Source organism: Hemiscyllium ocellatum, chromosome 19, assembly GCF_020745735.1.
Source record: "Hemiscyllium ocellatum isolate sHemOce1 chromosome 19, sHemOce1.pat.X.cur, whole genome shotgun sequence".
Taxonomy (NCBI): domain Eukaryota; kingdom Metazoa; phylum Chordata; class Chondrichthyes; order Orectolobiformes; family Hemiscylliidae; genus Hemiscyllium; species Hemiscyllium ocellatum.
Genome location: NC_083419.1, coordinates 40,339,039 through 40,365,309, shown reverse-complemented (window position 1 = coordinate 40,365,309; position 26,271 = coordinate 40,339,039). Strand labels below are relative to the sequence as shown.

Here is a 26,271-nt window from a genome sequence, read left to right as displayed (position 1 = left end):
GAACAAAATATAAAGTTTGGCACTTTATCATTACAGTTTCCAGCTTTACCGTAAGAATTCCATAATGAACAATGCTGAAAGCCTTAAAACCAAATAAAAATTGTACTGGGGGATTAACTCTCTTTGGGAACAATCAGCAATCCATGAAGCAGCTACAATTTGTCTACATGTTATTTAATGCAGCAAGGAGTAACTAGTTCCTTTACATCTATTCTCTAATCCCTAAAATTTAACAACATACACACAACAATTTTGGTATTATTGAAGATCACAGAGAGGCACTACATATTTAAGACAGATAAATGGCAGCATCCTATAAATGTTCTCATCTACTTTATATACTGTAAGTTTATTGGTCATCCAGTCTGATAGCCACAATTGGGCTGACAAGAGGTCAGACAGTTAGTCAGTCAACTAAATGTCTAATGTAATACCAATATAAGCAAGCATGAAGCCCAGACTAGTGCAAATCTGAGATATAATCCGTTATTAGTAAACTTCCAGATATCTGTCTCATTCAGCACATGAGGCTCTGTGGTATATGTTAAGTGGGCTAATATATAGAAATCTCTGCATCAACAATAACTTGAAGAGCCTGGATCTTTTGAGGAGTCAAATTATCTGTGTTTCTACTAGGGTCTTCTGAAACCACTGACTGTGAGAAGTTTGTACATTCTCCCCATTTCTGTATGGGTTTCCTCTGGATGCTTCAGTTTCCTCCCACAGTCCAAAAATATGCAGGTAAGATGGATTGGCCATGCTAAATTGCCCATAGTGTTATTGATTTGCAGGGTTAAAGGAATAGGAGCGGGTGGATCTACGTGGGATGCTCTTCAGAGGTTCAGTGTGAACTTGATGGGCAGAATGAGCAGATTCCATTGTTGGAATTCTATGAATATGGTTGGTTGAGGAAGCAAATGTGCTTATGACACATGCTGTTCTCAATAAATAAAGCACCCACCCAAAGCCCACTTAGAATTAAAATCAGGGTCACAGTATCTCCTCCCTCAGTCATAATCAATTTTTGATACCAGCCTGTAATGTTCTGTCATGTGTCTAAAGTCATATACATACCATATACCCAACTGACACAGGTTGTTTCAAACAATGACAGGAGCAGAATAGATGTTCCACTGACTGCGTAGGTATCGAAAAGTTGAAAAACATATATCCCACCCTGAAGAAAAAAAATCAGAAATAAAAGTCACAGGTTCTATCTCACGAAGACTACCATACTTCAACTGGAAGACAAGAATAAACAATTGAATTCAAATCAGTTATTCCTTCTGAAAAAATATAATGCAAATTAAAATGTCGACTAAACCTTCTTGCTGCTAAGGGAGTAACATTTGGAATTTTTATTCTTAGACATTTTGTACTTTTCAACAAACTCAGAAATTAAAACTTCACTGTGATCTTCCAAAGCAGGAAACATTTAAGAACAGAAAAACAGACCTTCATCCTGCACTTGGAGGTGGGGTGGGTGTGGGGGGTTAGGTCAGGGCTTGTGAGGCGGAGGGGGGAGCTGGGGTGACCAGTCAGGGTCCCCGACATGGAGGTGAGCGGAGTGACTGGTCAGGGTCCCCAACATGGAGGCAGTTTGGGTGTGACCAGTCATTGTCCCCGACATGGAGGCGATTTGGGGGTGACCAGTCTGTGTCCCCGACATAGGGAGGAGGTGGGGTGGGGTGACCGGTCAGGGTCCCCGACATGGAGGTGAGCAGAGTGACCGGTTAGGGTCCCCAACATGGAGGTGAGCAGAGTGACTGGTTAGGGTCCCCGACATCGAGCTGGGGTGGGGCTGACCAGTCAGGGTCCCCAACATGGAGGCGGGGGCCAGTCTTAATCTCTATCCAAGTGAGAAGAACAGCCAAAGTTCCAGACTCATGAAAGAAGACCTGTAGAAATCCGACTAAAATTTCCTTACTGGAAATTTGACCAATATACTGCTGTATTTACAAATTGTGGTCGAGAAAGGACAATCATGATGCCAGTTTAGTTTGGAACCTTCAAGCTGTTACAGTTTACCCAAACCGACAGATTGAGCTTGCACACAATTTCAATCTCAGTTTATTCGAGACATTAAGAAAAAAAACTTCTCACCTCTGTCAGCATTAATAGACCAATAGCAAATGAAAAGATTGAGATGCCCATGATAACTATCATCCTGGAATATTTTCTTTGGGAAATCTCAGGAAACATATCCAATATTGCTGTTGCCAGGCTTTCTATACCTACAAACTAAAACAAGAACTAATTACCAAGCAGAAAACTGAACAAAACAAAATTTCAAGGATCACATAAATTTCAATTATCTAAAGGTAAGATTTTAGAATTAGTTTTTGGATATCCTTTTGATTCAGGGAGTCTTACAGCATAAAAGAACACTAATCTATTGCACCTATATTAGCTTGCTGTTCAAATCTCTTCACTATACTACTCTGTTCCTATAATCCTGCAGATGATCCTTTTCAGTTTTAATAACTAATTTAATGTTAAAATGCTTCGCTGAATTTAGTTACACTACAGTTTCAAATAATGCATTTCAGTTCATCACACAACACATTGTCAAAGAAATTCTCATCATCTTCTTGTTCTTCTGCCAATTACCATAAACCTGAGTCCTTTGGTCATCAACCCTCCCATTTACTCTAGCAAAACCATAAATCACATTGACCTTTGCTCCGTGGACAGAGTAAACCCAGAGTTTTCTAATCCTGACATAGCCAATTGTCAACCTCAAACTCAATCTTCCTCACTGCTGCACCATCCTCTGAGCCCAACCTCTAATCTCCCTCACTTTTGGCCCTTTGACTCAATCCTACACCTCTGATCTTCACCTGTTCCAAAAACCAATCTATCCCAGTACTTGGACTGTGACAGGATCAGCAACGCCAGAAACATGTACAAAGGTCAGTGTCATCAAACATTAAACAATTTAACATAATTAACTCTTAATACCTTTTAAAGATTTTAAGTAACCTTCTAAAGCTTTATTTTAATCAGTTCAAAAAATAAACATTGAGAGTTATTTTGAAAAGTAATAAAGTGAACTGTCATTAAAAAACTTGCATTCATTAACTCAGTCTAATGTCTTCCCTGTTTAGGAAAAGACAAAGCAGAGTTTAGTTCTTACAACTTTTTAAGCAGTACCTGACTGTCCAGCCCCAGGAGGATAATCATGATAAAGAACAAACAGGCCCAAAGCTGAGGGAAAGCTATCAATGTAATTGCCTTTGGATAGACAATGAAAGCTAGACCAGGACCTACAAGAGATAGAGGCAGAGGGGTTAGAAAAAAAACAAAATTTAACAAGAAGTAAAATGTAAACTTCTTGCTTATTTATTGGCTTTTGTAGTCTGGCTGTCTTTAAGAAGCTCAGGATCCCATTTGCTGCTTTAATGACATTCTCAAGCTGCCTTGCCAATTTCAAAACTTTGTGCATGTTTAAGCCAGGTATCTCTGTACCTGCCTCCCCTCATTCTTCCTACTAAATGTAGTATTCCTCTATTCACACGGAACTTCACTGCCACACATCCATCAGATCCACCAACCTGTTTCAGTCCTTTTGAAGATTATCACTATTCTCTTCTTAATTCACAATCCTTCTGGGTTTTGTGTTATTTGCGAATTTTGCCCTGCACATACAGGTTTAAATCATTAATATAAATCAAGAAAAGCAATGATCATAGTACTGATCCCTGTGGACATTCACTACATAACAACTGTGAGTCTGAGAAATAACAGTCAGCCCTTGTCACTCAACAATCTTGATATCCACGATCCCATTTTCACTTTTATTCCATCAGTTTTAATTTTGCAGAAAATCTATTGTATGAGACTTTATAAAATATTTTTGGAATTCGGTTTAGAAACACATCAATCATATTAGTTTCATGTACTATTTCTACTAACTCATTTCTGATCCTCTTCCCTAATTAATCCAGTTAATTACATCCCTGATCATTGTTACATTCTCCTTTTAGATATTTGTGGGGATTGTGAAATAGTAATATGGGTTCTTAATTTGAAGTTAAAGAGTATAGTTAGTATGTGCAGGGACCTAAATACATCTTGCACGTATCACTTCTACTTCAGATTGCTCAATAAGTCAAGGGAATACTACGTATATCCAGGTGAGGCAGTGTCTGGAGGAGGTGTTGATGTAGATTTTGTTCCACAAATCCGGACGACACAAGTTTCAGTACAACAGTGGATACTTTATTATTGGACAGTGGACAAGAGATTCTCAATGTCCCCAAAAGTAGTCATGCATCTACTTGTGGTGACACTTCTCTGCGAATCTCTTCTCTACACACAAAGACAATCCATTTTAATAGAAATAATACAAAAGGTCTATAAGTCACATGGTTGATTGTTGTCATATTGTTTAAGGTGGGTAATTATAATTTTACAAGGTCCGGTAAATGTTGATATCCTGTGATAACGAGTGAATGAATACAGGGATTGATTATGTATTCTTCATGATCATGTGTTGATGGGACGAGATTAAAACAGAAGGGTTTTGCCTGTTCTCAATGGGTGATTCATATACCTATGCTAATACAGAGGGGAAGCAAGATAATGGAGCAGGAGGCAGTTTAACAAGGTTGTGGCCAAGGTTATCAGTCTTGTCTGAGGAGGACAAATACCTTTGCCTGAGGCTGCAGAGAAATTCACATGTGTACTTCCAATAGATTCCTTCTCTAAGATTCAGTCAGCTTCCTCCCTACTGAGATGTTCTGAATATTCTGTAAGAGGACAGATATGCTATTGACACTGCAGGGAATCTCTTTGGTAGTGGAATGTTTTACCCTGAGCCCCCAGTATGCCTTGAAAAGAGAAGTAAAACATGGAACTGATCCCTTTGTGGTTTTCGAACTTGCTCAGAAGAACACCTCATCTTCCATCTTGGGATACTCCAGTCATACAGAATCAATGTCGATTTCACCACTTTGCTCATCTCCTCTCCCCCCACATTATCCCAGATTCCACCATCCAACTCTGCACCGCCTTCTTGAACTGTCCTACTTGTCCAGCTTCCTTCCTACCTATCCACTCCGACCTATCACCATCACTCCTCATGTTCATCTAACTTTTGCATTCCTCCCATTTATTTCTCAGTCCCCTTGGGCACACCCCACATTCCTGGTGAAGAGCTCATGCTGGAAACATCAACTCTCCTGCTCCTCAGATGCTGCGTGACTGGCTGTGATTTTCCAGCTCCACACTCTTTGATGCAAATCTCCAGCATCTGCAGTCCTTACACTCTCCTCGTAGCTTAAAGCATTCTTCCTTAAAAAGTACAGGGCTGTCATGTTACAACATCACCTTTTTTCCTAGACAAAAGGTTTGGCCTTAAAGAATCTAACAAATTACAAAATAAACTACATTGTGTTTTCATGTATTTTAACATATTGCAATTAATTTACAAGCAAAGACAGAAATTGCTGGTGAAACTCAGCAGGACTGTCAACATCTGTGGAAAGAGGAAGGTTCTGGATTCTGAAGGACGGTCATTGGACTCACAACATTAGCTCTGTTTCTCTCTCCACAGATAAGACAATAATAAATAGGAACAAGTGTTGGCTATTTGGCCCTCGAACCTGCTCCACTATTCAATAAGATCATGGCTAATGTGATATTCAGTTTCCTGCCCTTCCCCTGTAACCCCTGATACCGTACTATCAAAAATATTCCTCAACCTTAAATGTACACAAGCAATCTGCCCCCATTGTTCTTTCGTGGCAAGGAGTTCCAAAAATCTGTATCCCTCAGAGAACAAGTTCTTCCACATCTCAGTCTTAAACTGGTGACCCTTTATTCCGAGACAAAGCCATCTGACCCTCTTAGCATTTACCCTGTCAAGCCTCTCAAGAGTCTTATATGTTTCAATGAGATCACCTCTCATTCTTCTAAACTCCAGGGAGTAGACCAGTTTAGCCTTTATTCTTAAAATAATCCCTTCAGACCAAAGATCACCATAGCGAACATGTTCTGAAATGCCCCCAATGAAATTATATTTTACTTTAAATAAGGGGACAAAAACTGCTCTCAGTAGTTCAAGTATGATCTCACCAGCATCTTGGATTGTTGCAGTAAGAATTTCCTACTCATACATTCTTGGTTTCGAGCACATCAACAATTTGTACTGGCTTGCCTGTGCCATCAGTCTGGTGTTGTAAATAGAGTCCAATATTCCATTAGTCTTCCTGATTGGTTACACATTTGACTAAAATATATAGCAGAAATAAAGGAAACAAAGCCAAAAGGAATCAGAAACATCCAGATGTTAAAGTCTTCTTTAAGTCATATCTTCATGCAGGCACCCGGATCAAGCCACAGGCCTGGAGTCCTGGAAGGAGCTTGATGGCACCAGAGAATGGCAACAGTGTACACTTTTCAGTGTATTCCTGTATTCCTACACTTCAGTTTACATGACTACAACACCTAATATGAATTCTAATTCTGATTACCTGCTGCACCTCTGTGCTACGTTTATGTTTCATGCACAAATATCCCAAAGTCCCTTTATGTTGCAACTTTCTTCAGCTTTTCTCTATTTAATTGATATTCTGCTCTTTTGTTTTCCCTTCTAAATGAATAATTACACATTTTCCCAAATTATACTCCATTTGCCAACATGTGCCAACTTACTGAACCTATCGATATCTCTCTGTGAACAGTTTGTATCACTCTCACAACCTGCCTTCCACCTATTTTAGTGTCATCTGCAAATTTGGCTACAGTATATTTACTTCCTTCTTCCAAATCATGAACATATAGTATAAACAGTTATAGTCCCAACACTCATCCCTCTGGAACCCTTTGGTCATGTGTCAGGATCATGTAGCACAGAACCAGACTCTTCAGTCCAACTTGGCCATGCAGACCAGTTTTCCCCAAGTTAAAATAATCCCATTTACCTGTGTTTGGCCTAAATCCCACTAAACTTTTTTTATTTGTGTACTTGTCTAAATGTCTTTTAAATATTATAACAGTTCCTGCATTTATCACTTCCTCTGGCAATACATTCCACATATGCATCACCCTCTGTGTGAAAAAGTTGGCCCCCAGGCCCCTTTTAAATCTTTCCTCTCTCACTTTAAAGCTCTGCCCCTTGTCTTGAAATTCCCTACCCTCGGGAGAAGATGCCTATCATTCACCTTAACAATCCCGTCATGATTTTATAAGCCCCTATAAAATTACCCTTCAACCTCCCAGCCTATCCGGCCTCTCCTTAGAACTCAAACCTCCAGTCCCAGTAACATCCTTGTGAACCCTTCATCCCCACTTGACACTTCTAGCCAATGAGCCAATTCTCTATCTATACCATCTCCAACACTGTGGGCTCTTAGCTTATAAATTAACTTTGTCAAACAACACATTTACTAATTCCCCGCTATTCACTTTGGTTGAGACTTCCTCCAAAAACTCTAATAAATTAGTCAGACACAATTCACTTTCATGAAGCCATGCTAACTCTGCTTGATTAGATCATGATTTTCCTAATGTGCTGTTATTACTTCCTTAATGATTGATTTTAATACTTTTCGACAATAGATGTTAGACTAATCAGCTTTTCATTGACACCTATTTTTGAATAGGGATATCACATTAGCAATTTTCCTCTGGAACTTCTCCAGAATGCAATGATTGTTGGAGGTGTTGCCAAACCTGTTGAGATTTTCCAGCAATTTCTGTTTTTGTTTCATTTTACATTCAGTTTACAGATCTCTAAAATATATTGACAGTCTGCTTATCATATAGCTTTAGTTTAGGTGATTCTTGCTGAAGGCAGCTACATAGTTTTGGCATGCTGGTTAAGGTTCTTTTCTGTTCCATCTTAGAGCATGATTCCGTCATAAGAAATCATGTTTGGTCTTTCTGTTTGTGGTCTCCTTCTGTTTCATCACACTACAGCATCATTTGGTGCTTGTACTTTCTAAAATCTTGGTTTCGAGCACATCAACAATTTGTACTGGCTTGCCTGTGCCATCAGTCTGGTGTTGTAAGCCAACTTTCTGTCCAACTTGCAGCTTGAGTAAAACCAAAAGAACTGTGGGGGCTGGAAATCAGAAACAAAACCAGAAATTGCTGGAAGAGCTAAGCAAGTCAGACAACATCTGTGTAGAGAAGTTAATGTCTTAGGTCCAGTGATCCTTCCTCAGGACTGGTGTTTGATTCAGCTTGAGTAACTGGTTTTCAGCAAGCCAATTATAGCCATCTTTAATCTTCCCTTTTTGTGAGTACTGCATAACATACTCCTGAAAGTATCAATGATTGTTAACAGGGTAGCTTTTCCACTTGTCTACCGAGTAATAATTTCACATGGTTCTGATGTACAATGGACATACACAGTGGTTCAAAGTTGTGCAGTCTATTGGCTGACATCCTTTGTCAGAGAGTTAGGTGATCTCTTCACAGTGTAGTACAAGGTTTCTGATGGTTGCCTCTAATGTTCCTGGTCCTCATTGTTATCTTGATACCAGAGATTGACCAAACCAAAACAGCAATTACTGGAGAAATTCACCAGGTCTGGCAGCAGTGGAGAGCAAATAAAGTGAATGTTATGAGTTCAGTGATTCTTCTTCCAAATATGATCATGCACAATGGCCATCACTGGAGCAATGGTATTCACAATATACACTACCTGGCATGATCAGGTGAATCTTTGATACAATAAAAATGCAACATATTGTTGGGATCCATTATTAAGGTTAGGTAGTGTAAGAAACTTTATTGTTAGGTAGTGCTCACGTAAGGTAGTATTAGCAAGTCTGGAACTTGTTAGCTTCACTAGACAACAGTAAGCCATTATGTTACACTAAGAACAGACTGAAAAGCTGATGGCATAGCCTGAAGAGGCCCCAGGGAGGGTGAGAGATAACAGGACATTAGAGCCGTGTCTAGATACACGTAGCTCAAACTGAGGTAATAGAACGTTATCAGGCGAGACCCAATCACATACGAAAATTCTGCTTTTTACCAAATAAGGATGTAACTCTGGAATGTGAGAGAACAAAAGGATAGACAAATTTAAAAAATAGTCAGAACGCCTTCTCCAGCAAGCCTGATACCTTGCTGTAACTCGATTCTCTCTCAAATAAAGCTGTCTGTTTCTTAGAATCTGACCCGGTGTCTCATTCCTCCGAAACGAACACGGGGACGGTAGAACCGTCCTAACAGTATCCAGAATTGAAAATCTTCAAGACATTGTGTGCAATGAGTTCACTATTGGTAGTCATTTGCCATTTTTTTGAGGGGTATGTATATTTCAGTGCACAAAATGGAAAGAGTTGAGTTTATCATATATTTATGCTGACTGTTTCAGACAAGTTGTGTTGTACAACCTGGCTTGTGGCAAAGGCTTCTTTTTGTACCACTGTGCCAATCCACACTTTGATGATCCTGTACTAAATGTTGAGGGAATGGTTATTTTCATCATTTAACTAAGCAGCTTAGCTGGATATAAAGCTAAATGTTTGTCATAATAATTATCACAGCTTCAAGCTGTCACATCATGAGGATTAAATTGATTGGTCCATTCTTGTAGGGTTATCTTTAGATCCTTTGTTGAATAATGATATAATATGTGCAATTTTCTAGTTCTTTGATGAGGATTTGAGGAGGAATGGAAAATTATGACAAGTACCTCTACAATTTCCAACTTATATTCCTCAGCACCCTCAGATTCAGCTGATCTGGACCTAGTGATTTATTCAGTTTTGGTACAGCCAACCATTTCAAATGACCCTTTATCAGTTGTGTAGAATCTTCTTAAAAAACAGTTAGAAGTATTTATTTAGCTCCTCAGTCAAGGCCACTACATCCATGTGTAGATTTGGTCAGTGACTGCACTCCCTCCCCCACTGGTCTCTTGCTTTCTACCCTTATTATTTATATGGATATAGGTGATATTGGGTTCTTTTATGTCAGCTACCTGTCTTTTCTCAGATTCTCCCATTGCTTCTGTATTCTTTTTCATTTTTGTTCTGAACTTATTATATTCAGTCTAGCTGTCACTTGTACTATATCATTAACCTGGCATTTGTCACATGCTCCTTATCATCTGCTTCATCTTATTCTCTCTCTCTCATCATTCAGAGAGTTCTGGTTTTGCTTGTCCCATCTTTCTCCTTGCCAAGAACCAGCACAAAAATTACAACCCTTTTGTTATATCAAAAATAAGATAATAAAGTCTGCATTGGATGATTCACTAAACACACATGGACAAGAGTTGGTGGAGGTAGAGAGGACTGCTCAAAAAATAGTTCAATAGAAGGCCATCGGCTAATGTGGTTAGATTTCAGAGGTTATGTACATCATCATAGGCAAACAGGAGGCTGGAAGAGCACAGCAAACCAGGCAGCATCAGGAGGTGGAAAAGTCAATATTTCGGGTATAACCCTTCTTCAGGAATGGAGGTGGGTGTAGGTGAGCTGCAGATAAAGACAAGGTGGAGGAAGGGTTAAGGGTGGGGAGAGGGGCAGACTGGAGAGGTACTGATGGGTTAAGACAGATGGTAGATACGACTTGGAAGGACGATATGAAGTAGGTTGATACCGGTTTCATTCCTCTTAATGATCTACTAGGTCATATCTACCACTTGTATTCACCTATCACTACTTCACCACACTGCCTCTCTCTCCGCCCATAACCTTCCCCCCACTTCTCTTTATTTGCAGTTCCCCCAACCCCACCTCCATTCCTGAAGGGTTATACTTGAAATGTCAAATTCTCCATCTCCTGATGCTGCCTGGTTTGCTGTTCTCTTCCTGCCTCCTGCTTGTCTATGTTGGATTCCAGCATCTGTAGGGTTTTTTTGTCTCGAACTACATTTATGTGCATCAGCAATCATGCATGCATTTGACTATCTACTAGGGGAGTTCTATAGCATAGTGTATAGGTGATTTATAACTTATTTGAACTGAGTACAGTCTAAAGGATAATGTCAACTACAGGCAACTATAAAATGGTCATTTCAATCGTCACTGAAGATGGTTCTTTCCTGCAGGGCTTATGGCATCTGGAATGGTCTAGACCTTAGATTTCTTTATACTGAGGTCAGGAGACATCAGGGTTCTACAAACCCTTCCTCATTGCACATTAGAAAAGAGAGTGATTTCATAGATCTTTAGTCAGATGCCAGATATCCTAAAGTCTGTCCTCCTCAAGATGAGTAGGAAAATTACTGATTAGAAATCAAGAGTAATCGCTACAACAGTATCCAGGTGGACCTGTAACATTGGATGAATATCATTGTATAAGATTGCTCTGCACTTTTACACTTATCCATCTCCATTAATATTTATGAAGATTCATTGTCAGGCAATAAAGAATTCCTGGTTTGTGCGTATGTTTTACTTACGTTTATACTTGGTAGAGGGGAGGCTTTCGCAATAATGATTGAACATGAGAGCATTTCTAAGGATGACAGCACATTTGAAGTTTTGTGATCCCTGAATCCATGATTTGCAAAGAATGTTAAATTAAGCTCTAACAGTTATTGTAGTCTGTAACTGGACTCTGTCAGGCCTAATAGCCTGAAGGTTGCTAATCATGGGCAACTAATAGTCCCTAATTAAGCCACAGCTTCCCTCTACCTCACATGCTTTAGCCATTCAAAAGAGTCTTACTGAAGGATTATGGTAAGGATAGATGGTGGTGTAGTGATAGTGTCACTGAATCTAGACTCTATAGTCTAACTAAATGAGAGCACTTTGTTATCATTCAAATAGCAACAAATAATCTAATTCAAGTATAAACAAGCAAATTAAACCTATGCACTACATGAAGATTATAAAGCATGGTTTCTTTATTCCATGGCAATTAACAGAATTAACAGAAAAGTGTAGCTTTGTGGAACAAACTATTTACAATTGATATGTTGCAAGTCTACCATGATACTGTAAAGATTAACTCTTTATATCTAATCAGTTGATGGAGTTTCTACTGCTAACTTCCCGTAACTATGTCATACAGATAATCTTGTCTACCAGACAAAAAAGGGATCTCCTTCTTCTTAGCCTTTTAAACACAAAGGCCATGCTAAGATCCATCTAACTCTATTGCAGCTTTTTGCCTTGCCCATTATAATTCTCAGCTCTCTGGCCACCTGCAGTAGCTCTGCAATATTTGTGGTCTTGGTTCCTTAAATCACCAGTCTCAGGCTGCTGCTGCAGCCCTGCTTTTCATTCTTCACTGAGCTTCCCCAGACCCAGGAGTGCTGCCAATCAGCCTACCTAGGTATCTAAGAACTGCGTGCTCTACTTCCCCTTGCTGGTTCTTTGGCCACTATCAGAAGCTTCCAGCTGCCCTATTCTGAACTTTTCATCTTTGGCTTTTCTTCCCCCTCACCTCAAGCCTCTTCCAGTTGAGCCAATGCATTTCTCTGAACTGAATTGTCTCTCACTGCCACTACCTGCTGTCAAAGGCTCGACTACACAAGCTAGATGTCTGTTGAAGTATACTGTAGATTTTCTGAGGCCAGCTGAAGTTCCTGCTGTTGACAGCAGGGCAGGTAGGTTTCAAATCAGCATCAGATCCTTGATCCCAACTTGAATATGTGAATAAGATTCTCGCCTCTTCGGAGTTTTAACCATCTAGATCTAGCTCCATCCAAAATGAATGATTTAAAATCAATGAGTATGATGTTGCTTTAGCCATATACTCTTGTAGCATATGTAACTATTTCATTTTTAAACATTATTTCTCTATTATTATACTCTGGTATCCTCACTCCTAAGCCAAATAAAGCTGATAAATATTGCATTAACATTGAATTTCAAAAGGGAATTCTCCATACCAGAAGTAGCCACATCAGAAATGGGCACTCCTTCCTCAAGTGCCATAAATCCAAGGACAGAAAAGATGGCAAACCCAGATATGAAGCTGGTTCCACTATTCAAGGCACTCATGAACAAACAGTCTCTAAGAAGAAGGAATAAAATTAGTTGACCTGTATAGCTTTATAAACAGTATTTTGGTGGTAAGAATGAAATAATGAACAAAAATAAATTCTTTTTTCACAATATTAACTCAGGGATAGCTGAGGTGTCCTAGAAATGAAATTAATCTTCATTATATTCCAAACTAAAGAAACATTATAGGATGATTGGAAATGACATTACATAAATAGTAGAATACCTATAACAGTTATTATTGAAGTCATTGTAGCTCCCCAAAGCAATGAGGGCACCCAAACAGACAGCAAAGCTAAACAAGACCTGGGTACCAGCATCCATCCATACCTGAAGATGAAAAGAAGTGAACATGTGGAAGTGAACATATAGGCGAAAAGAAGTGAACAATTATCAGTTTCATTAACACATACAAATAAAAATGCCTCTTAAATTAACAGTGCAGTAAAAAAAAGTTTCAGGCAAAATTAAGTTTCACAGCAGTCAAAATCTTTGAGTTCAATGCAGGAACTGGTGAATAATGAGCACAATTTCTCTCATCTTTGACTCAAACATTCATTCCATTGTAGAATAATCAAGTACAAACTCTATATAGTCTATTTCATTTATAGATTCACGAGGGATAGACCAACAGTCTGTCCCAAATTAAACAGGGATATGACCAATTCAATCTGTGGCCTGGATGAGTCATGTTAATAAGATGTTTCAGTCAACCTTCCTGAATGATCTGATAATTGTGCTGCTGTTCTGATAATAGAAAGTCAGCCCACAAAAGTGAAAAAAATGAACGGGCAAGTTGACTGCTTAGGTAATAGCTCCATCCCTTTTGGGATTCATTACCTTTTACTACTATAGCTAAAGTGCCTTCTTTACAGGGACTGAAATGAGATCCCAACTAGTGGGAGAGTTGCCTTGAGATCTTAAAAGAATGATTGGGTTTCCTGCTATAGTCTTGGTAGAATTTCACAGCTGTTATCTCTTTCAGTTACAAATATTTTTATGTCTATTTAACAAATTAATACACTGTGGGCATTGCCCTGTTTAATATTTGCTCCACCCAAAATAGGTTTAAGTGAGCAGTTTTATATGGTACCAGGAGATTAGCTTAAAGTTAAACAGATTAAACAGATACAACTGAATCAGCTTGAGCTAATGTTGAAGGCTCAGATGAAACCACTGTTGAAAATAAACAATTTGTCACCAGCTTTTTATGGCGCTGATGCAAAATTTGAAATCAAGGCATGTGTCTTTGTAACATCAACTGCAAAATAACAAGAATAACCAACAATTAATAAAACTTGCTGGTTTTCCACATATTCCTACCAAGGTGTTGTTCGTGCTTTGGATACCTCGAACAGCTTACGTACTAAAACACTTTACCCAAGTACTCTTGTCAGTGAGATGGACAGAGGGACACAGAATTCAGTTTGCAGTTCAACTCAATATTGTTAGTTAAATTCTCCAAATTAAAAATGTCATGTGATCATTTTCCAAATTCCCATAATATTTACTCTCTATCAAACTGTGTGTGCGAAAGGATATGACCAATAACAATCCACAAATTTGAATTGGGCTAATGGAATCACTTTCCTTTCTGATGTAGGGTTGGCTATTTTCCATCAAGGTGGGTCTTGCACATCAGGGTGCATCTTCTCCTGGGTTCTTGGTTGCCATATGATCTTCTGCCACAAGTCATGCTGTGAGTCTTCACAAGGGGGTGGCATACAGTTGGGTATTTTTATTCCCCTCATCCTGCACCTTTCAGAATATTCTGTGATCTTTGGTCAATGGGCTCATGAACTGGGTTCAAAGCATCCAATGGGGTTGCACAACACCCTTCACTGTTGCCATGCTGGGGAGGTGTAAAGTGCACAACCTCAGGCACTGATCGACACTTCTCCAAAACAAAACCCTCAGGCTAGTTATAACTGCTGTCTCTGAACTTTTGTAACCACAAGAACCAAAGAAGGCTGTGCGCACAGCCAGACCATCACAGAAGCCAACATCCCAACCATGGACTCCATTTGGACAGCACGTTACCATGGAAAGGCTGCCAACATCAAAGGCCCACCCTGGTAATGCTCTGGTAATGCTCTCCTACAACCTCTTCCATCAGACAAAATATACAGAAGCTTGAACACATGCACCAGTAGGTTCAAGATGAGCTTCCTTGCCATTATTAGACTGCTGAATGGACTCTAAGTTCAAATAATGTTGATGTTCATGTTGACCTTGCCTAGCGTACACCCTGTATGGTGTAATCTGCATGCCTCTGTCCAAGTTTTTTTTCCACTCTATATCCTTGCTTACTATGATCTGTCTGTACTGCTCATTATCAAGCTTTCCACTGTATTTAGATACATGTGACAATAAATCAAATTAAATGATCTGAGAGTCTTAGAGACAGTAACATGGAAGAAGCTTGTGCAAGAGAATGTTCACAGAACTGTAAATAGAGTTCAATGATAACAGACTGTTTATGGATAGCTGGGATTTTTGAGCAATTATTGAAACTGCTCCCACCCAAACTAACACATTAGTAAATGATGGCAAGCAGTGATGGAAAACTTGTACTGTAGAGTTTCCAGAAAGTTGCAAACCTGAATCAGGCTGAAGCATGACCAAATTTGTACAAGCGATCCACTCAATTTTGGGGTCTAGCAGCAAAAAAAATAGATTGTGAACAGGTCAGTCCACTTTTGTACACAATGAGGGACTGTTGTGGTCATACCATTTCAGTTTTGATCTGGGAATCAATGTCATTTACCAAAAAATATTGATGTTTTGTAGACACATTTCAATCTCAGGAAGAACATATCACAATAATGCAAAAATTCAAAAAACATACTCAGAGATATGGGGTAAATATCAGTGTATTTATTCATGATTTGTGCGGATTAGCAGAAGACTGATTATAGTAATTTGAAAGAGGAGATAATTTGCAATGAAATAGTGGTCAGAGTAATGGATGATACGTTATCAGGTAGCTTGCAGTTCTGAAAAGATTTAATGTTAGCAAAGGCAAATCATCTTTGTCTGAAGTGTCCAGCGATGTACAGGTCAAATGGACTGGTCATGGTATATGCGAGGCTGTGGGGGGTGGTTTGGGGGCTCACCTTGGGCTAAATGCACTTCAGAGCCTCAAATGGGCCAAATAGAGGGAGATGGTCCAAATTTTGAAGCTAACACAGACAGTTAAACTTGTCAAACATTTAAAAAAAAGAAGAGACGAGGAGATGTGTCCTACACAAAAGCAATTGATAGTGGCAATCCAATCTAACTGCTTGGTGTGGAAAATTATCAAGCCAAAGACATGCAATGGCATTGATGTAAAGAAGGGCATTTTCAAGCAAAGTATTACAGAAGAAGAATAGGCAGAACATTCAAACAGAAAGTTTAAAAAGGAAAAAAAGTGTTCACAATGTCAAAGACTCACACGATATTGTTAATTGAAATTATTACAGTGCACAGACCCTGTGAAAATGATACAATACTTGCTTTAAAGTAAATTCTGGTGCAATGGTTTTAGCTTTTCTCAGATGCTGAATTGTGGTTAAAAAAGAGAGTTATTTATGCATCTTGCAATGAGTTGAAGGTTCTTGGAGAACCATAATCTTAGAGGACTATAGCCATGACCTCTCACGTGAGTGTGAGACAGAGACAGAGAGAGAGAAAGACAGAGACAGAGAGATAGATACAGGGACAGCATTGACACTTGAGATCTTACAATACATGAAAAAGGTCATTTGCATATTACTGTGCACAGATTTCAAGCATGGTATTCAGTTTAGAGGCTAGGTCTCCTGAAGCCCATGGAAAGAAATGATAGCTGGGCATGTTATATGTATCATTCAGAGACAGAAATCAAAAGAACCATAAATGAACTGATTTTTCCTCTAATACCATGGGAATCCCACATAATGGATTATTTGAGCACAAAAGAACATGTTCACAATATTGTGGATTACTAGTTGAGGTGGATTAAGGTGAAACAATTGCATGGTCACATATCTGAAGCAGTGATAAGGACATTGAAAGTAATTTATGCATTTCCTAATATTATAACAGATAACAACACACAATTAGTGAACATGGAGCTTCAAAGTTTACAGAATTATTTGGATTTATTCACATAAGTTCATTAAAGCTAATGGAAACTAATCTGAAAGGGAAGTCAAAACTATAGATGCATTCCTAAACAAAAAAGCATTGCTAACTGGTGTTCTTGAGTTACAGATCGTCACCTTTGCAAGATAATCATTGAAAGACAGTTTCAAAAACAGATTTATACCCTTCAACATACATTGATGCCACAAGTCAAACAAAAAGTACAAGCAAGAGAGGAAAGTAAGCAAATGGAAAACTGATAGTCATCATAAAATAACAACATTGAAACAATCAGATCTTCAACAGGGAGAACAGGTTTGAGTCAGAAATCAGTCAGATTTGGAAAAATGATCACACCTAAAATCTTACATGGTCAAGACAGAATAACGCAGTACTAAAATAAAACCCAGAAAAGCTTTGATACAACTGAGCAGCAGAGTGGGAATCAGAGTTGATGAAATAAGCATCGATGAAAGAAGACATTGAAGCAGATGATTCCAGTTTGAATTCTGTTCAACTGAGTCCAGAGAACCAATAGCAGAAAAGAACATTTTATTCTCTAAATACGAAAGTGAGAGGTACCACAGGTTAGTCAAACCACAGACAGTTAAGTGGTACAGAGGCAAGAATTTTTAAAAGAAACTGAGGATAAAGAGAAGGAAAAACAAGAGAACATGAAAGAGAGAGAATTACCTAAGAGAACAAAGAGAGGCTAAGAGACTTTAGATGCACAGAAACACTAGGAGAGTGATGCACTGGGTTTCCAGAATGTTATAGAACATTGAAATCTGAACAGATACTTGGTGAAGATGTACAATGGAGTATGTTAAGCAAATTGCCATAAAGGGTTAACTACAACAGTCTCTGATTCTTGCCAGAAAGAGATATGTAACCATTTGATCTGGGACACTTAGAGGAAGTACCATGGAAAGAAGTTAATGTAAGAGACTGTTCCCCTACCAGTAATTATGGTGTAATAAAGTTAGACTGTTTTATGGTTAGCAATCTTCATGAGTCATTAACACTACTCCAACAACACAGAATATATTCAAAAGTGCTAGATCTCACAAAGAACTTGACAGCCAGTTTCTGAAATGCAGTCATTGTTGTAACATAAGAAACACAACCAATTTATACATAGCAAGCTCCCACAAATAACAATATGATAATGACATGTTTTTGGACCTATTACCTGAGGGTCAGCTAGCCTGGAAATATCAGGGGATAAATAGAACTTAACTCCTTCAGCAGCACCTGGCAAAGTTAATCCTCTGATGAGAAGAATGGAAAGCATCACGTAAGGGAAGATAGCAGTGAAGTATACAACCTGAAAAGCAAATAAACAGAACAGAAATCATAGCTAACTTCATTTCTGCATGCTCCTTCACACTGTTATATGCTCTAGTTTCATAATTGATATTGTCATCTAACAAGATACTGCTGCCAAGCCAAAAGTCTTTGCTTACCGATCCAAATGAGTACAGTGGTAAGAGAGTTTCCAAGCCAGTGCAATGCCAGGAACAGAGGTTGTCAAGTTCCCACATTCCCAAATGAATCCTAAATTCAAATAATTGGTCTAATGGCTGTCTGAAGCTTCTATTGAGAGACTGTGACTTACTGAATATAGCCAGCACCAGCTCTAAATGTAGCTGCTACAACACAGGGTAAACTCTTCTGCTAATTAAACCAAACACACAGAAAAGCTTACCTCACCTTGCAATCTGCTAAAGTATGAATGACAGAGAACTACTAAATTCTGCTATTAAAAAAAATTAACAATTTATTCTTTATTTCCATAAGATAACATTAAATAACAATAATTTACAACTGTAAGTCTCCTTTCTCTTAAAAACTTGTTATCCACCTCCCACCTTATAAAAATATACTAACAATAAAGTCCCCATTAAAGTTACAGCAAATCAATTTTCAAAACCAGTTGTCATCTTCAGGTGTCAAACTTCCTCTGTTTGCAGATTCCCCTGGTCTTCTTCAGTCTTCTGCTGCAAAGATGTTTCATGTAAAAAAAGGTACCTTTTAGAAAGAGGGTCTGCAGGCAGTCTGACAATGGCCGTAGGTGCTCGTTGTCTCTGGCTAACTGTCTAAAATTGAGAGTGTAGTGCTCTACGGAAAAGCACCGTAGGTCAGACAGCATCCAAGGAGCAGGAGAATCAATGTTTTGGGATGTCTTACGAAGGGCTTATGCCTGAAATATTGATTCTCCTGCTCCTCAGATGCTACCTGACCTGCTGTACTTTTTCAGCACTATATTCTCGCCTCTGAGCTCCAACATCTGCAGTCCTCACTTTCTCATAACTGTCCAAAATGCCTGCTTTTTCTACCCCAAAACATTGGATCATCTCATTGGTTTAATGTTGTCAAAACTGTAAAATTAAAATTTGATTGGGTTTGAGTATATTGAGACAAAATTTAAACTGATTGGTTGAATTTGAATTGTTGTGAAAACAACTTAGTATCTGAGTTACAGCTCAAATGTTACACCTTCAAATTGTCCAGTACACTTTATGCCTACAGTCAGTCACATGACAGGTGCCTGCATTCACTCTCTCTTAAAGATACAGTACATGCCTTCAACTTCATAACATAACCTATTCTTATGTTAATGCTTTAGGGGACGTCTACTGGCTTCAAAGAAAAAAAGTAAGAGCTTAAAATAAACTTTTTAAAGTAGAGTCGGGAAAGAATGGGAGCGATCTCGAAATCCCAAATTAGAATCATATCAACAGCTGCTAATCGCTTCTCTGCTGCAAGGTTGCATTTGGACGCCACTCCGTAATGCACCGACCAACACACCCAAATATCAACACAGCCATCCTTCCTGTCTCAGTCCTTTAATTCAACTTCTTTTGAATGTGCGGCTTCAGTCATGTGACACTTTAATGAAAATGAAGGACAAAAGAAGTCATATCGATAATAGTAGTAATAACTTCTTATCGCAGGCCCACTGTTGATCAAATGAAAATGCACAATGAAATATTTTACCATTTATAAATTGATTGGACTCCTTTTTGCTCATCATATGTAGAATCAGGCTGTATAATAGTGTTCCACAAATAAAACATGATTCTTAGTGTCGCTCAGCATTCTTTCAAGGAATTAATCCACTTCAGCACCTTACCTTGCCAGTTAACTTAACTCCCTTCCAGATACAGAAGAAGCAAATAATCCAGATCAACAGAAGGCAAAGTGCTAGTTGCCAATGGATAGTACCTACATGCTCAATTCCAGCTGACACCCTCAGTACACGTTTCCTATATAGAACAAGAACCCCATGAAAGAGAGTTAGTGTTATTAATGTTATTAATAACATTATATTTTGTCACATTATTTTGAAAAAGACATGCTTAAAAACCTCTGTTTGTGATCTATGGGTTGTGAGGTACAGCATCCAACCAAACAGCAACACCATTGAGAGCAGAGACACTAAATATCAATATCTCAATTTTCAGATCTCAATAATTAAACTGACATTTGTTATTTATTCTTCAATTTTTTCAGGTTTACTCTCCTCTGCCAAGTGAAGTCTATTGTGTGGATAATTAATATGGTCACTCCTTTCACAGTTTCTGAGGGCACTAAGCACGATCAGGCAGAGAGTTTAAGATGGAAAAACAAATACACAGTGGCAAGATACATGGAGATACTTGCCCTTTCATTCAATTGTCGCTTGTTCAAGGATTAAGGTAGTACTTGCAACCAATCTGTGAGCAGAATGTTCCCCTCCTTGCTGTGACATGAGTAATGATGAAAAAGGTGCAAAAAAATGATGAGAATGAAAAAGTCTTATTCTCAAGTTCCAGAAAAATGTTTCCAATCTTCTTGTATGTCACTTCCAATTTTCATGTTTTCCACTAAGAAACCAGACTGTGAAAATTTCTACAACATAAATCAGAGGAGGTGCCCAGTTCATGCAGCTTGCCAAATGCTTATTTTGGCCATCAATCAACCGCTTCTTCACAACAACATCCCCACATTCTACTTAGCCACCATCCTCACTAGCATCCACACTAGTCAGCACCAGCAAACCACCAGCCTCACAATGTCGTGGTGGCAGCTCTCAAACTATCATGCACATCACTTCAGTCCTTCATGCTTTACTTTCGGAGCTCAGGAACACCTTTAACCTGCAAGCTTTTGCCAGGCTGCATTGTATGTAGGTAGAGATGTGTATCTGATACATCTACATAGGATGCCTTTGCACTCACATGGACCCATGCATCCTTGGGCTCCCATCTTAAATTCTTAGTGTTCATTTATTTTACAGCTTACTTGGAGGAAGCCAAGTTCAGTCTGCTTCACATTGTTTCCTTTGGATACACTCATTGACATGAGCATTGACTTCTAGGCTGCCAGTCTTTGTGGAGCTTGCATTACTTTCTAAGCACACAAGGTCTTCAGTGCTAAGTTACAGGTCACCAGCTACTATCATTTGTGTGACATTTGAATGAAGAGACAGAAAGGAGTTCAAACATTTAGTGCTCTTGGACAGCATAGAGTAGTTAAGGAATAGACACTGTGTGGCACCATCTTAAATTAACATTTATGTGCTCAAAGTACATGTGCTTCATGCAAATACCCATATGTGAAATTCAAAGATGAGTAGCCCTGAGCAGGGTGAGAGGGGACTACAGCCAGTCAAGGTGTAATGCCTTGGTCAATTAAGGAACTCATGTGATTCCAGTCTAAAGGATTGGCCACTCTTAGGCAGACATTGGATCCTTCCAGTGTCAGAGGATCTAAATCCTTGCAATCATGCACTGGTTCACGGTCAGTACTTGCAGGTCAAGTATCAGCAGTCCTGGGATTGTAGGTCCATCCATGAAGGACTCCATGGACTGCCATGTGATAAGTTCCCTAACCATTATTGACTCCCATGACTGAGCATGACCTACTCTTCAGACTGATCCATGGTAGGCTATTATCCAAAATACTGAGCAATGGGATTGAGGTGATTTAACAGTTCTGATCAGACATTGACTAGCTGAAAGAAGACAGAGGGTGGTGGTTGATGGAGTTCAGTTACTAGTGGTGTACCACAAACATCTGTTTTGGGCCACTGCTGTTTGTCATTTTTATGAATGACCTAGATGAAAGCATAGAAGGATGGGTTAGTAAATTTGCGATGACATTAAGGTCGATGCAGTTGTGTATAGTGTTGCAGGTTACAGACAGATATAGATAAGCTGCAAAGCTGGGCTGAGAGATAGAAAATGGAGTTTAATATGCAAAAGTGTGAGATGATTCACGTTGGAATGAACAACAGGAATAAAGAGTACAGGGCTAATGGTAAGATTCTTGGTAGTGTGGATGAGCAGAGGTCTAGATGTCCATGTACATAGATCCCTGAAAGTTGCCACCCAGGTTGATAAGGTTGTTAAGAAGGCATACGGTGTGTTAGCTTTTATTGGTAGAGGGATTGAGTTTCGGACCCATGGGGTCATACTGCAGCTGTACAAAATCTGGTGCAGCTGCACTTGGAATATTGCGTACAGTTCTGGTCACCACATTATAGGAAGGATGTGGAAGCTTTGGAAAGGATTCAGAGGAGATTTACTAGGATATTGCCTGGCATGAAGGTAAGGTCTTATGAAGAAAGGCTGAGGGACTTGAGGTTGTTTTCGTTAGAGAGAAGAAGATTGAGAGGTGACTTAGTTGAGACATACAAGATGATTAGAGGGTTAGATAGGGTGGACAGTCAGAGCCTTTTTCTTTGGATGGCAATGGCTAGCGCAAGGGGACATAGCTTTAAATTGGGGGGTGATAGATATAGGTCAGATGTCAGAGGTAGTTTCTTTACTCAGAGAGTAGTAAAAGCTTGGAACACACTGCCTATAATAATAGTAGATTCACCAACTTTAAGGGTACTTAAATGGTAATTGGATTAACATATGGATGAAAATGGAATAGTGTAGGATAGGTGGGGTTCAGATTAGTTCCACAATTCAGTGCAACATCGAGGGCCGGAGTGCCCATACTGCACTGTAATATTCTATGTTCATCACAATTTCTTCTGAATGTAATTATTCATCCATCATTTGGGCACTTAAATGAAAACAAAAAGTGGGCAATGCAAGTTTGAATGTGGGTTTCATTATATTGGATCGCAGAGAACACACACCTTGATATAGGGCACCTCATTAAATCGAAGCAGATTAGGAGTGCCAGATGTTGGGGGTGTGCAGTTCAAACAGGTCATAGTAACTCTGACCACTTCATAAAAAGGGTGTAGGACCAACAAGTACATGGAAATGTCCAATGTCATGGGCTCTAGGGTAAACAGGGAACATTTACAGTGGGTAATTCACACCTCCCAACATTGAATGTCAATGCACTGTCTTGAAAAGCTGATAGGTAGAACAAGCCATTCTTTGAAGAGGTATATGGAATCATCACTGATTCAGTACTCTCACTCATAAGGTGGGTATACATGAGCAATGACATGTACAAGCCCGACACTGGAAGGTTTCTTGCACATTATGCTGAGCTTCGTTGTTGTCCATATTAAAGTGCAATACCTTGGCTGCAGTCCTCAATGCCACAGTTCAAGATCCCTGATACAGAGGCTCTTGACAATCAAGCAATTGGCAAGCAATCAGTTGCTTGAGAGAACAACAGTGCTTGGTCATTACAAGTCAGTTCATGCTTGGAATATCTAAAGAGGCTACTTATCTCTCCCATGGTTGTGATTTAATGAGTTAAGACGATGAAAATTATGCTGCAGCAGACATTCCAACAAGCTTTATTCTTCCTTAGCTTCATAACACACCTATTGCAGTCCCACTGTTTGTAGTTAGGATGGAGGGAGCCTACTCTGTGCTTGGCCTCCTTAGCCTAGAAGGTGTTTGCCTCCTAGTGCCTCTGGGCCTGTGGAGCCTCCTGCACATGCTTAACCTCTTCAGTTTGAACTTCTGCAGGTTTTGGAAGCACTGGAAAAAGGTAGAGGGTTCAGGTACCTTTGGTGTGCCCTCAAAAGGAGTTTCTGAGAGAGTTTCTGTAGGAAGGGGTGTTTGCAGTGAAGGGAAGGTCCCTTGTCCCCCCTCACCTTCAAATAGATGCTAAATACCTGCAGCTAGAAGGACTGAGTGCAGACACCCTGATTGGTTCTCCATGGCAGTTGTCATCCTGCCCACTGATAACATTGGTGGGCTCCTCCTTCCTTCAATCCAGCATACCCACTGACTCTGACAAACATTGCTGCTGCTCTTGTGCCCATTTGTGCAGTTTGATGAAGTCATCAGTGGCCAAGAACCGAGGTTCATCTTCAGTCTGGACTGGAACAGGGGCCTGGTATCCAGCTGTCCGCTGAGGCACCAGCGATCTAAGGCACTTCTTCCTCGTTCAGGTGTAGAGATGTGTCAGATTGTGAACCCAAGTCTAACCTGGAAACTGAACCCACCGAGGTGAAAATCTCTGAGCTCGTTGATGATAAAGGTGAAAGCCTTGCTGGTGTATCATCTGAGGAGACAGAAATGGTTTCTTCCTCAGAATTGGAGAGGAACAGAGGATCTCTGGTGCTTGCCTCTTTGCAGGAATCTGTTGAATGCTTTTATAAGAGGAGAGAGAACTAATTATCAAAGAAGGACAAACATTTGTTCACATTAATGATGAGTAACACAGGTGGCAATGAGAGAAAAAGCACAGCACAGTATAATGAAGCTCACTGGGTTGCTTGCTCATTGAAGTCTCTCTAACTGCAAATCAACAGTTATGTTCTTCTCTGGCCATATCCAGGATTTTCCCCTCATACAACATGAGCAGATGATGTCCATCAGCCCTTTCTGGTCTTGGACCTGTCGGCCCAGTAAAGGGCCATTTTTTTCTGCAACAAAGACTAAGGGATGGCTTGATAATATGATGGATGTGTTTGTGTCCATTTTTGTTTATTTGTTGCTAAATGTTGTCTTGTGTAATTTATGTGTTTTAGTTCGCTGGAGCTCAAGATCTGAGGATATTTTGAATTCAGTTTATGTTTTGCAAATGTACGACAATGTAAAAGTGTAATGAATATGTTCCTATCAGTTTGAAACATGTATGGTTAATGTGAGAACCCTTTAAGGAACTCAGTAGACATTAAAAGAAAGCCTATTACAAAATGTTCATTTAGAATTTGTTTTCCAGAAGCAGGTTTTTTAAAAAATTACCTTTCTGGAATCATTTGAATAAAACCAGTTGAAGATGGAAAAACCAAGTCAAATGACATAACTTATTTCCTCTTTCCTTAAAATACTGTAAATTTGTGTTTTGTGCAGTTTGAGGAAAAAGTTCTGGGTAAATGCCTAATTTCAGAATCTTTATGATTGAATAATCATGTTTTGAATTCCTTTTTCTGACCAGAATGAACTTCCAAATATTATTTTGACCATGAGTGAATCTTTAATTCCGGATGATAAATCTGTTCATCCTAAATGTCGACTGATGTGAATCGTGCTTTAAAAATAAGGAAAACTGGAATTTTGAATAAATATATTGAGTATCAGGCATTTCAAAACCACTAGGCCTGGGCATATATAAGCATATCATAGTAAGAAATTCACATGGTCTGGCATTCTATAACATTTAAAGGGAAATAGTTACTTAAAATTTAAAATAATAACAAATGCACGCATACAGCCTGGAATCAAACAGAAATGTTTTATTTCTGTTTTAAGATATTATATGAACATGCTTCAATGGACTGCAAATTTCTTCAGGGCTCAGGAATGAGATAGGTGACTAGTTGAATTGCAAAATTGGATGAGAACCAGTGATGAAGGGGTAGACTGGTGGCAGAAGAAGCCAAACAAAATTAATATAACGGGTTGTAATGCCACTTTGAGGTTAACATGCATTCTAATGAAAGGGAAGTTTGGATGAGAACACTAAACTGTTAGCTTTTTTTTGGTGACGTTTATGCCCTTGCTTTCAAAAGAATGGAATTTGATGATCAATCCACCAACCAAGGCATTGGGACCATACATAGAGAGGTAAGTAAAACTTCACAGATCTTTTCATTAGATCACATGAGAATCAAGAATGTGGAATGATATTGAGATAATGCATAAATATACAAAGATATTCTGAGACTAGTCCAAGATTGCTTGGTACAAAGAAAGGGAAAATGCACTGAGAGACAGGTTGCAATCATGTGTACCTTCTTGAGAAATAGCATGGCATGAAATAGTTAATTTGGGCAGCAAAGTGAGAAAACATTTTTTGTTAACAAGACCTATTCTCGAGAGGAAAT

General features: G+C 39.1%; 1 protein-coding gene across 1 annotated transcript in view; it reads right to left on the bottom strand.

Moving 5' to 3' along the window:
• LOC132825062 (sodium- and chloride-dependent GABA transporter 2-like) overlaps nucleotides 1-26,271 on the bottom strand; it is a 67,138-nt gene that overhangs the window by 6,802 nt on the left and 34,065 nt on the right. The window contains exons 5-11 of the mRNA XM_060840069.1: nucleotides 20,167-20,299; nucleotides 18,223-18,357; nucleotides 13,150-13,253; nucleotides 12,809-12,933; nucleotides 3,154-3,266; nucleotides 2,104-2,241; nucleotides 1,075-1,177 (exon numbers count right to left, since the gene is read on the bottom strand). Of these exons, the coding sequence (XP_060696052.1) occupies nucleotides 1,075-1,177; nucleotides 2,104-2,241; nucleotides 3,154-3,266; nucleotides 12,809-12,933; nucleotides 13,150-13,253; nucleotides 18,223-18,357; nucleotides 20,167-20,299 (851 nt within the window). The remainder of the gene's footprint in view (nucleotides 1-1,074; nucleotides 1,178-2,103; nucleotides 2,242-3,153; nucleotides 3,267-12,808; nucleotides 12,934-13,149; nucleotides 13,254-18,222; nucleotides 18,358-20,166; nucleotides 20,300-26,271) is intronic.